General features: G+C 37.1%; 2 protein-coding genes across 7 annotated transcripts in view; one reads left to right on the top strand and one right to left on the bottom strand.

The window, feature by feature from the left end:
* kcnc1b (potassium voltage-gated channel, Shaw-related subfamily, member 1b) overlaps nt 1-12,362 on the top strand; it is a 34,707-nt gene that overhangs the window by 20,970 nt on the left and 1,375 nt on the right. For 3 of the 6 annotated variants that reach the window (XM_061917227.1, XM_061917229.1, XM_061917230.1), the window contains one exon: nt 8,808-8,981. In XM_061917227.1, coding sequence (XP_061773211.1) covers nt 8,808-8,981 — 174 coding nt within the window. Of the gene's footprint in view, nt 1-8,807; nt 8,982-9,812; nt 11,701-12,362 lie in introns of those variants that run through there. The other 3 variants (XM_061917226.1, XM_061917228.1, XM_061917231.1) reach the window with 3 other exon arrangements.
* The window catches only part of sergef (secretion regulating guanine nucleotide exchange factor), a 37,857-nt gene continuing 33,948 nt past the window's right edge, over nt 8,454-12,362 (bottom strand). Inside the window, exons 11-12 of the mRNA XM_061917234.1 lie at nt 9,590-9,708; nt 8,454-9,021 (exon numbers count right to left, since the gene is read on the bottom strand). Coding sequence (XP_061773218.1) covers nt 9,596-9,708 — 113 coding nt within the window. The 3' untranslated portion in view covers nt 8,454-9,021; nt 9,590-9,595. The remainder of the gene's footprint in view (nt 9,022-9,589; nt 9,709-12,362) is intronic.

Raw genomic sequence — 12,362 nt, 5'->3', positions numbered from 1 at the left:
CCCCAGGAGATCGCGCACCCCCATTTGAGAACCACTGCCGTAGGCTACTATGAGCTAACAGCAACTAAGAAACTAAACAAGTATCAAGTATTTACAGTTGTTTATTACATACAGCTTAAATGTTTCTAAGGCATAAGTGTATTGGAAAGTATCCAGCAACAAATGTGTCTGGATCGTTCAACTCAATTATTTTGACCACTGGGTGCCGCCAAAAACGTCATCACATAATTTCAAAAGCATACATATGTCACAAGGTTATTGTTTTTCATAAATACATTTTCCTAAAATACACATTACAAAATAATAAATGTATGTATTATTTTATTTTTGATGGTATTGGTATCAGCCAATTCTCAAGGCTCCAATATCGGTATCATATCGCAAATGGAAAAAGTTGTATTGGGACAGGCCTTAATTTTTTTTTAAAACCCATACATATAAACACCTAATGTCTAATTATCTTTAATATTGTTGGATTCCACAGGATAATATCTATTTTTCTGATTTCGAGCTTTTGTAAATGCTGCTTTTTTTGGTTAGCAATAGAGTTCGACTGGGATCAGCAATAAGCTCCTTAAACACTAAAACTACCAGGATTTTTCTGCCTACCTAGAAGTACCAGAGAGGGGTCATTTGACCCGGCGGCTTTTACTGAATACACTAATCACTCATTTTGTTATGGTAATGAGGCTGTTAGGGGCCGTGTGTGGGGTGAAGGGTGAGTGGGTCACACCTTACAGTGGTAACAGCCAAGACACACAGGGACAGACAGCTTCTTCCCAAGGGCTGTCAGCCTCCAAAATCACCACAGGTAAATAGCATCTTGCATGAAGATATCAGCAACAAAGACAGACAGCACAGTTTGGCGGACAGTGTGTTACAGTTTTTCTCCATTGGTTTGGCTCATTTCTTGAAACTGAGATGTCATTCTCAAAACATGGACAAATCCCAAAACTAATTTGCAGTTCCTCACAACAGAATGGCATTTATCATTGCTTTCATCAAATTTCAAATGTTTTTGTACATGTCTCAATCATTTAGTACATCCTTGCAAATGGCTATGTACAAGTATCCTACAGTTAACACAATCAGCTTACATTTAGTACCTCAATACTAAAAGCTTCCCTTGGGGTACCCTTCCACACACAGGCTCAAGCGACTCTGTGACTCAAGTGACAGCTGTGAGCTGCTAACAGCCACATTTCCACAACAAAAGGAGTGTCCGCAGGGGGTCCGAAGGGTCAAATGACCCTCTTGTGGGTCTTTTAGGTAAAAAGGTCAATTGACCCCTCCGTGGTAGTTCTAGTCTAAAAAGGGGTCATATTAGGATTTTTTCCCCCCGATATTTAAAACACTTAATTGCGGTGTACATAATATGTAATGGTGGTTCTTTGGTGAAAAATTGCATGGATTGTGTTTTACAGACCTACTTTTAAACCATTTGTTCTCCCTTTTAAAACGGTTCGTTTTGAGAGGTGAAGCTGATACAAATGAACCTCTCCTTACCACGCCCTCTAACGCTGAGTGCACATTTGCCCCTGCCCCGTAGAAATGTTTTGTAGTCTTTTTCAGTTTTCTTGCTTTTATTGTGCACTATGGACATTGGTGACCGCCACAAGCCATCTGTTTTTAGTGACTTTCCCCATAACACAACATCCACATGACATAGCGGAACAAGCGGCTCACCTTGGTTTGTTTTCGGCATCCAGATTCGTGAGCATTTAATACAATTTCTGTACGCGCATTCAACCAATCCTAGACCAAGCCACCAATCCACTCTGCCTAAATTTAATCAACCACGGAAGACACTATGCAATTTAAATCAATCAGAAACCACTGAAGGTGGGTCTTGGCGTTATAGGCTCCAGCCACCCCCGTGACCCTGAGAGGGATGGATGGAGTGAGATTGAGATACACGTTTGCAAATAATTTTGCTACAATAATACTTCCATTGAAGCCCGGCTATTGTACAGGCAGAGCTGCCAAGCCTCACTCTTTGCTTATGAGACTCACACAATTTAACCCATTCTCACACCACATGTCACACCTGACATTTCTCAATATCCTTTTTTTTTTTTTTCACACTAATAAACTTTTTTCCTCACGTCTTGCTATTGTTCGAAAAACTGATTGACTGACCAAAATAACCAATCCATGAGATCTTAAATTATATTTGATCTGTGCCTAAATCTAGCCAACTACGGAAGGCACCATGTCAATCAAACCAACCCAAAGTGTGGTGTCTCTATATTTCACACACACCTCAGTCACTGTTGCCAACTTGGCAAATTTTCTCTGAATCTGGCGACGTTTTTTGTAAACAGTTTCTAGCAACTTATCTTGCGACTTTTTCCGGTGTTAATTAGGACTTTTTTGTGTCTTGGAGACTTTGATTTCAAAGCACGCAGTAGTTCCTCAATGAGCAGTGATGGACGGCTGCCAGTCAGCTGCTTTGCCGTCTCGAGCTTAGACTTTTTTGGTGCGTTTCTTTTGTATTCGGAAGTCGGAATTTTTGAGTTCCAGGTGGGAAGTTCAGACTGGAATTTTAGATGTGAATGTTTATTTACTGTCACACTTAAATAAATCACTAGATTCGATTTTCCTTCTGTACACAGCCTCAGTCACTTACTCAACTGTGTGTGTATTTCTGTAAGAAAAAGTTGAACATCTGCCACTTGTTCAGCCTTAGTTTACAGCACGTGATGTAAATGTAAATATCTATTCACTATTATGTCAAGTTAATACAAATCACTGCTGCGTCATAATTCCGTCGTTCATGTTAATGAGCCAGTCATTAGATTAGGTTTGTTAGTGAATATGAAAATCCTACAATCTTTTGAACAAATTTGATACTCTACCATTTAAAAATGGAGAGTAAAAATGATTTAAAATAAAAACTAATAATCAACAGAAGAATGTTAATTTGCAGTATTAATTTTTAGAAACTTTTTAAACTCACTTGTATCTTTCCTACAGCGTCCATTGCAGTGGATTATGAAAATGGAGCAATGACGTCATCTAGCGACTTTTAGGAGAACCAATAACTACTTTCTTTGCTGAGGAGTTGTGGCAACACTGACCTCAGCGCAGTGTTGTGAACTTGGCAACTTTCTTGTTAAAGTATATTTCCAACTCCTCGTATCAACTCTCTTTCTCAAAAGCGACTATCAACAAATCGAGCGACTTTTTTTGGATGTTTTGGAGACATGAAAGCGCGTATCACTCTAAAGTCCTAAACGTACAAGCGGCAGCTGGTCTGCTCTTTGACAACTGGGACTGAAAACACATTTTATTATACTTTTAAGTGCAATGACAATAAAGTCCCATTCCATCTAAATCAAAGCAAAGAGAAGACGCACACCCACTCTGTACAGACCTGCCGCTGTTTCTGCCTCAGTCAGAGTGAGATGTAAATGTAAATGTTTCATCACTGTCGCGCTTCACATAAAAACAAACCAGTCGTTAATGTTAATGAGCCAGTTAATAGATTTGGTTCGATTGTGTAAATCACAACCGTTCAGTCTTTTCATCAAATTTGGTGCGCCAACATTTAACAGTGTAGAACAAAGAGAAATACAACTAAGAATCATCAAAAGAAAATTCATTTACAGTAATTATCACAATTAGCATTTTTTTGTACTCACTTTTTGTCTTCCACTACGTTATTCCTCTCTTCTACAGCATTGCAATCAATTATACAAATGAGGCAATGATGCCATTTATCAACTTCAAGCAACATTTATGACAGCCACTAGCTACTTTCCTTACTAAGGAGTTGGAAACACTGGAAGATAAAGAAAGTTCAGAAGAGATTGAGGACAGTGAGGACAGAGATGTAGAAAAGATACAAATTGAGAACACGGATGCAGATGATGAGACAGAAGAGCCAGCAGAGAAAACAGTGGACATGAATTTTATTTCTAACTGTTGGTTCCTTAAGACTAACATTAGGAGGCCACAGTGCAGGGAGAGCTGCTGGAGGTGTGGACATTAGTTTTAAGTATAAATTGATGTTGAAACAGGCCAAATCAGTGTTAAAAAGGGCCAAAAATATTTTGAACGCATCTCACTCTTTTCATTTTCTGAAACTTGGCACCACAGCGCACAGGCCTGGAACTATGCGCTAACTAAGGTTACATTGCTACCAAGTCTAATTTTCTAATGATGTATCCTAGACATGTGTATATTGACATCAAAAGGCTTTTCTATTTTACACCATGTAAATAACTCTGCCGCTCTTTTGCGAGTTGTAAACAAATAGATGTTCAAGGCTAAAAGGTACTCTACAAGTAACATTGGGAACGTATTAATGGATTATATAACTTACTGGTCCATTGCCAAACACAGCAGGCACCGATCCAATTAAAAGTAGTTTTTAGGAAAATAATTCTTTATTATGCCAGAGTACAGTAATGCTATTGGTTTGCAGTAGAAGGCTAAGCTAGCTACACAACAACTCAAGCTAACACTTGTAACATATCATTCGCACATTTCTAACATACTGTTGTTATTATTATTATTATTATTATTATTAATATTACGTTTCATTTTCTCCTCCATTACCATAAATCAGTGTTTCTCAAATGCGGGTATGCGTACCCCTGGGGGTACTTGAAGGTATGCAAAGGGGTAGGTGAGATATTTTTCAAATATTTTTAAAATAGCAACAATTCAAAAACCCTTTATAAATATATTTATTGCATTATACTTCAACAAAATATGAATGTAAGTTAATAAACTGTGAAAAGAAATGCAACAATGCAATATTTAGTGTTGACAGCTAGATTTGATATGATATGTTCCATAAATATTGATGTTAAAGATTTCTCATTTTGTGAAAAAATGTTTAGAATTAAGTTCATGAATCCAGATGGATCTCTATTACAATCCCCAAAGAGGGCACTTTAAGTTGATGATAACTTCTCTGTGTAGAAATATTTATTTATAATTGAATTACTTGTTTATTTTTCAACAAGTTTTTAGCTATTTTTATATATTTTTTTCCAAATAGTTCAAGAAAGACCACTACAAATGAGCAATATTTTGCACTGTTTCACAATTTAATAAATCAGTAACTGATGACATAGTGCTGTATTTTACTTCGTTATCTCTTTTTTCCAACCAAAAATGCTTTGCTCTGATTAGGGGGTACTTGAATTACAAAAATGTTCACAGGGGGTACATCACTGAAAAAGGTTGAGAAACACTGCCATAAATAGGAAGCAGCAACCCGCCGTTAAAAGTATTTTGTTTCGGAAAATCCATCTTTTAGTGAAGGTTTGCAGTCGAAGTTAGGCTAATCTTTGCACATTCGAAGTGACTTCTTCACTGATGAAGTCTCACTCATTGCCACAATTCATAAAAATAAAAGTGAAACACATTTTAGTTCAGATGAGGCTGAAAGTAAGTGTAGTGACTTGTGCCGGTTAAAGAAAATAAACAAAGCATTTTCCTTTATTCGGTTTCACCGTGGACATGAATTGATTAACGTGGATCCCGACTTAAACACGTTGAAAATATTATTCGGGGTGTTACCATTTAGTGGTCAATTGTACAGAATATGTACTGTACTGTGCAATCTACAAACCCCGTTTCCATTTGAGTTGGGAAATTGTGTTTGATGTAAATATAAACGGAATACAATGATTTACAAATAATCATTAACTTTAGAATTTGATGCCAGCAACATGTGACAAAGAAGTTGGGAAAGGTGGCAATAAATACTGATAAAGTTGAGGGATGCTCATAAAACACTTATTTGGAACATCCCACAGGTGTGCAGGCTAATTGGGAACAGGTGGGTGCCATGATTGGTTATAAAAGCAGCTTCCATGAAATGCTAAGTAATTCACAAACAAGGATGTGGCGAGGGTCACCAATTTGTAAGCAAATTGTCGAACAGTTTTAGAACAACATTTCTCAAAGAGCTATTGCAAGGAATTTAGGGATTTTACCATCTACGGTCTGTAAAATCATCAAAAGGTTCAGAGAATCTGGAGAAATCACTGCATGTAAGCGATTATATTACGGACCTTTGATCCCTCAGGTGGTACTGTATCAAAAACCGACCTCAGTGTGCAAATGATATAACCACACGGGCTCAGGAACACTTCATAAAACCATTGTCAGTAACTACAGTTGGTCGCTACATCTGTAAGTGCAAGTTAAAACTCTGCTATGTAAAGCAAAACCCATTTATCAACAACACCCAGGAACGCCGCCGGCTTCGCTGGGCCCGAGCTCATCTAAGATGGACTGATGCAAAGTGGAAAAGTGTTCTGTGGTCTGACGAGCCCACATTTCAAATAATTATTTGGAAAGTGTGGAGGTGGTGTCCTCCGTGACAAAGAGGAAAATAACCATCCGGATTGTTATAGGCGCAAAGTTCCAAAGCCAGCATCCGTGATGGTATGGGGGTGCATTAGTCCCCAAGGCATGGGTGACTTACACATCTGTGAAGGCACCATTAATGCTGAATGGTCCACACAGGTTTTGGACGAACATATGTTGTCATCTAAGCAACGTTATCATGGACGCCCCTGTTTATTTCAGCAAGACTCTGCCAAGCCGCATGTTACAACAGCGTGGCTTTGTAGTAAAAGAGTGCAAGTACTTTCCTGGCCCGCCTGCAGTCCAGACCTGTCTCCCATCGAAAATGTGTGGCACATTGTGAAGCGTAAAATACAACAGCGGAGACCCCGGACTGTTGAACGACTGAAGCTCTACATAAAACAAAAATGGGAAAGAATTGCACTTTCAAAGCTTCAACAATTAGTTTGCTCAGTTCCCAAACGTTTATTGAGTGTTGTTAAAAGAAAAGGTGACGAAACACAGTGGTGAACATGCCCTTTCCTAACTACTTTGGCACGTGTTGCAGCCATGAAATTCCAAGTTAATTATTATTTGCAAAAAAAAATTAAGTTTATTAGTTTGAACATCAAATATCTTATGTTTGTAGTGCATTCAACTAAATATGGGTTGAAAATGATTTGCAAATCATTGTATTCCATTTATATTGACATCTAACGCAGTTTCCCAACTCATATGGAAACGGCGTTTGTACTAATAAAAGTTTCAATCAATCAATCAATGATGGTGTAGCAAAGACGGTTTCACTGTAATTTAAATTGGCTGGATCACGAAAGGATGTTAAGGAAAATGTCTACTAGGGTTGTACGGTATACGGGTATTAGTATAGTACAGCGATACTAATGAATCATATTCGGTACTATACCACCTCTGAGAAGTACCAGTCCGCCCCACCCAATTGGTGGATCTACACCTATCATCCACTGTTTTTATACCAAGTACAAGAGCGTATCTAGTCGATACTACTATGATTATGTCGATATTTTTTGGCATCACAACATCTTCTTTCGTTTAAAAAAAAATTACATTATGTTTATAAACTCAGGAAATATGTCCCTGGACACATGAGGACTTTGAATATGACCAATGTATGATCCTGTAACGACTTGGTATCTGATTGATACCTACATTTGTGGTATCATCCAAAACTAATGTAAAGTATCAAACAACAGAAGATCCATCCATCCATTTACTACCGCTTGTCCCGTTCGGGGTCGCGGGGGGTCGCTGGAGCCTATCTCAGCTGCATTCAGGTGGAAGGCGCTGTACACCCTGGACAAGTCGCTACTTCATCGCAGAACAACAAGTGGTTGAACAATAATTATTGATCTCCTTTTCATTTACTATTGATACCTGCTTACTTTCTCTTTTAACATGTTCTATCTACACTTCTGTTAAAATGTAATAATCACTTATTCTTCTGTTGTTAATAAGTAATAGTCACTTATTCTTCTGTTGTTAGTAAGTGATTATTACATTTTAACAGAAGTGTAGATAGAACATGTTAAAATAGAAAGTAAGCAGATGTTAACAGTGAATGAAAAGGAGATTAATAATTAATGTTCTACCACTTATCCTTAATAATGTTGACAAAATAATAGAATGGAAAATGACACAATATGTTACTGCATATGTCAGCAGCTAAATTAGGAGCCTTTGTGTGCTTACTTACTAATAAAAGACAAGTTGTCTTGTATGCTCACTATTTTATTTAAGGACAAACTTGCAATAGGAAACATATGTTTAATGCACCGCAAGATTTTTTTTGTTAAAATAAAGCCAATAATGCAATTTTTTTGTGGTCCCCTTTATTTGGAAAAGTACCGAAAAGTATCGAAATAATTTTGGTACAGGTACCAGTACCAAAATATTGGTATCGGAACAACACTAATGTCTACCAAAATGTCACACTTGAACAAAATTCCAAACAGACTGTTTGGAGGAAGTATAAAGAAGGTATAAAAGATAGTTTTTATAGATATCTTTGCAACGCCTCAACATTTTGATTTATCATTTTCGGGGCTCATGCTGATCCCAAATACACATAAGCAGGTATCTTCAGGTAAAAAAAAAAAAGTTGATTTTGCATAATAGACCCCCTTTAAAAGAATGTTTATGAAATGAGATAATTACAGTGGGTTTTGCATGATGTGAAAAGTGAGACGACTAATTGGAGCACAGCGCCTATTAAGGGGAAGGCCACTATTTAAAGAAATGATGGTAACTAATAAATGATGAGTATTTAATGGGACTTGGTAAATACACACTGACCCGCTGAGACAACTGGCACAGATTACACAGCAGTAGCTACACCTGCAGTAATCTCTATTGTACAAAACAGTCCCACTGTGCACTTGGAGAATGAACATAATCGCTGGCACATGACACCATATATCCTTTCTTTGTGTTTGCTTTTTGTACTTCTCACTTGAAAAAAGATTCCAAGCTAAACGGCGAGGCTGCCAACGCGGCCCTGGCCAACGAAGACTGCCCCCACATAGACCAGGCTATATCTCCGGAGGAAATCTTCAGCCCCGGCGAAAGAGAGCGGCCCTGCTTCCTGGTCACCACGGCCGAGCGGCCCAACCACACAGGGGGCAGAGTGAGGAGGGGTACGTACAGTAACAGCCAATCACAGGCCCCTGTAAGACACTGACACGGCATAGGCTGTAGACAAGGCACACACCTTTTTTGTCCCCAGCCCCATATTTGCCAAGAGTGAAACACCTTACAAAAATAACCACACAACTGCAAACCTCCTCAATCATTCCCTTTGTACATATTCCAAGCACAATTACCACAATACCAGTTGTTTACATCGACACAATATATTTTTTGATACCATACATAATGTACTACCCTTATTTGTTCACCAGTAAGAAAAAAACTATTTTGAAGATTTATATGATCTAGACTGTGTTGTCGTCTTACATGCTTAAGAGTATATTGATGTGCAATGTATGTACTATTAATGTGCTTTATTGGATCCTGACTTGGAGTAAATTGCTCCTGGTCATAATGGTGCATGAAGTGTCTTGCTGATGGGTGCTATCAGTATGGTGAAGGAACACAACACAATTTGGACTTTTAAGTAGCTCAAGCCCTATTATTCTAATTATTTTGTTCACAACATTCCCCCCCCAAAAAACGCTGCACAACTTTGTAGCCGTGATTTTCCAGCAGTAGCTATACGACAACATTCCCTACCGGTGGTGCCTACCTTTTTCTAGTGTTCTACTTCAAACCATTCCAGTACCACCCGGTTGCATGCCCTTGTCCTCCGGATGCACTCAATGCATGGAGAAGTCAGATCTGTCTCAAGTCTGTGTTGACCTGTTTCTTTGGAGACAAAAACAAGAAAGCAACAGGTGTAGTATTTACCAACGAGGAGCACAAAAAAAACAACAAGTCATGTCATGGATCCAGTGCTTCAGTGTACTCAGAACGTTCTCTGTTTTTCAACTGAAGGTTATGAAAAGCCTTGGAGCCTTAACAGCATGTCTGGCATGAGCGGGGGTGCCTCTGGAGTGTCCTCAGTGTCCGCCCTGCCCTGCAGCCCACCTTGTCTAATACAGCACTCACATTCTCCCATCCCATCCATTATGTAGCATGGCTGAGTAGCAGACACGATGCCATTGGAAGGCCAGCCCACCACCTCCTATATTTCTTGTCAGATATTATTATTTTTTTGCTTCTTTTTCTCCTGCTTTCTCATTGTTATTTTCCTGGAAAAAGTGTATTTCAACTGTTTCCAATACTTCCCAAGTGTTCTCCTTGGGGGTGTCATCATATCCTGTAGACTAGAGTCCCATTGGCGAGATGCCACTCGTGCATGGGTCACCTGAGCTGCAGACAAAGCACTGTTCTACTACGGGCTGACATTTTTCCCTATGTTGACTTCATTGCCTGTTGCTCTGTTGCTTTTGATCTCACATACCTTTCTAATCTCATCTGCTTTTGACAATTCTGTGAAAGAATTCATAAGATGTGATGACACATTTACAACACATTTCTTTTCCATTGCCAGCTGTTAAGGAAACTCCTCTTAAGTTCTCTGTATGTTGCAAAGTTAACGATTGTGAAAGCGCACACCAGGCGTTTAGTTGTTTTTTTTTTTTCAAGCAGCAAGATGATGTCCAATGCATTATGGAGATGATGACAATTCTTATGATACTAGTGATGACTAAAACTCATGTCAACAGAACTAAAACTGTTTGTTCCTTTGCATGAAGTGCATGAGAAATTATGTTTCACAATTGTATTGCAGTACCTGTAACAAGCAAACATTTTCTGTTCAAAAGCATCTAAGCTTTGCCATTTTTATGCATTTTTGAGACAGCTTTATAAGAGACTCAGTCATAGCAGAGAGTTTTATGTAGCTACCATTCATTGCCTTTCCCCAAATTCTAAATTGTTTTCATATTTTCATGTATTCATTTTGACTGGGGCCATTTAAAAAAAAAATGCCAACCTTTGCGGTTAAAAACATATATGTTTTATTTTTTAACTATACCCCACTAGTAGTTAGAAGCTTTTTTTTTAACTACAGCTGCTGTTTTGGCTAAAATAGAGACAAAAATGACAACAATGGTGCCTTCAAATCAAGTGAGGCAATGTAGAACAAAAATATTTTGACACAATACAACACTGTTGTAGCATTTAAAAGCTGCTTGTGACTTAATTTTTATAAGGTGATTGGTCCTTTTGGTTGTTGTAGACTAAGAATAATCTTTAGGAGAGACAAAAAAATGTTTGATTAAAGAAGCACAATACATTAACCAAGGGCCACACTAACATACATACATATATATATATATATATATATATATATATATATATATATATACATATATATATATATATATATATATATACACATATACACACAGTACAGGCCACAAGGACACACCTTCTCATTCAATGCATTTTCTTTATTTTCATGACTATTTACTTTGTAGATTGGCACTGAAGGCATCAAAACTATGAATGAACACATGTGGAGTTATGTATTTAACAAAAAAAGGTGAAATAACTGAAAACATACTTTATACTCGAGTTTCTTTAAAATAACCACCCTTAGCTCTGATGAGTTTCAAGCACACCTGTGGAGTGAAACAACATTTCAGGTGACTACCTCCTGAAGCTCATCCAGAGAATGCTTGGAGACGGTGCGAAAAAGTAATCAGAGCAAAGGGTGGCTATTTTGAAGAAACTAGAATATAAAACATGTTCTCAGTTATTTCACCTTTTTTGCGAAGTACATAACTCCACATGTGTTCATTCATAGTTTTGATACCTTCACTGACAATCTACAATGTAAAGAGTCATGAAAAAAAAGAAAATGAGGTGTGTCCAAACTTTTGGCCTGTATATATATATATATATATATATATATATATATATATATATATATATATATATATATATGTGTGTGTGTGTATGTGTGTATGTATATATGTGTACATATATATACAGTATATATATATATATATATATATATATATATATATATATATATATATATATAGTTGATCTTAAATATCAATATTGGTACTGTCCCAATAAATATGCACATATCCTTTCAAGGCACTTTAACAGATTGTATGTTGACCAATCAGAAATGTCACAAATTTCTATAAGATTTAAGTATACAAGTATATTCATTTTGAATAGTTTTACATTTCAATTTATGTCTCTTGTTGTGATTAATGGACATTTATATATATATATATATATATATATATATATATATGTATATATATATATATATATATATATATACACACATATATACAGGTATATTAAGAAAAAAAACTTGTGAAGATTTGATGTGGAGAGATGCAGGTGGGGAAAAAAACAGTATGGAATGTGGGTCTTCTTGGGGAAAGGTAATTGCATGTATTTTACATTTATGCAACAGAAAAGTATTCAAATAAAATATGTAAAGATAATCCTTGCATGAAATAAATTTTATACTCAATGAGTGTTTAGAC

This window comes from Nerophis ophidion, linkage group LG12, assembly GCF_033978795.1.
Source record: "Nerophis ophidion isolate RoL-2023_Sa linkage group LG12, RoL_Noph_v1.0, whole genome shotgun sequence".
NCBI lineage: Eukaryota > Metazoa > Chordata > Actinopteri > Syngnathiformes > Syngnathidae > Nerophis > Nerophis ophidion.
The sequence above is the reverse complement of the archived record's forward strand: the minus strand, read 5'-3'. Positions and strand labels throughout refer to the sequence as shown.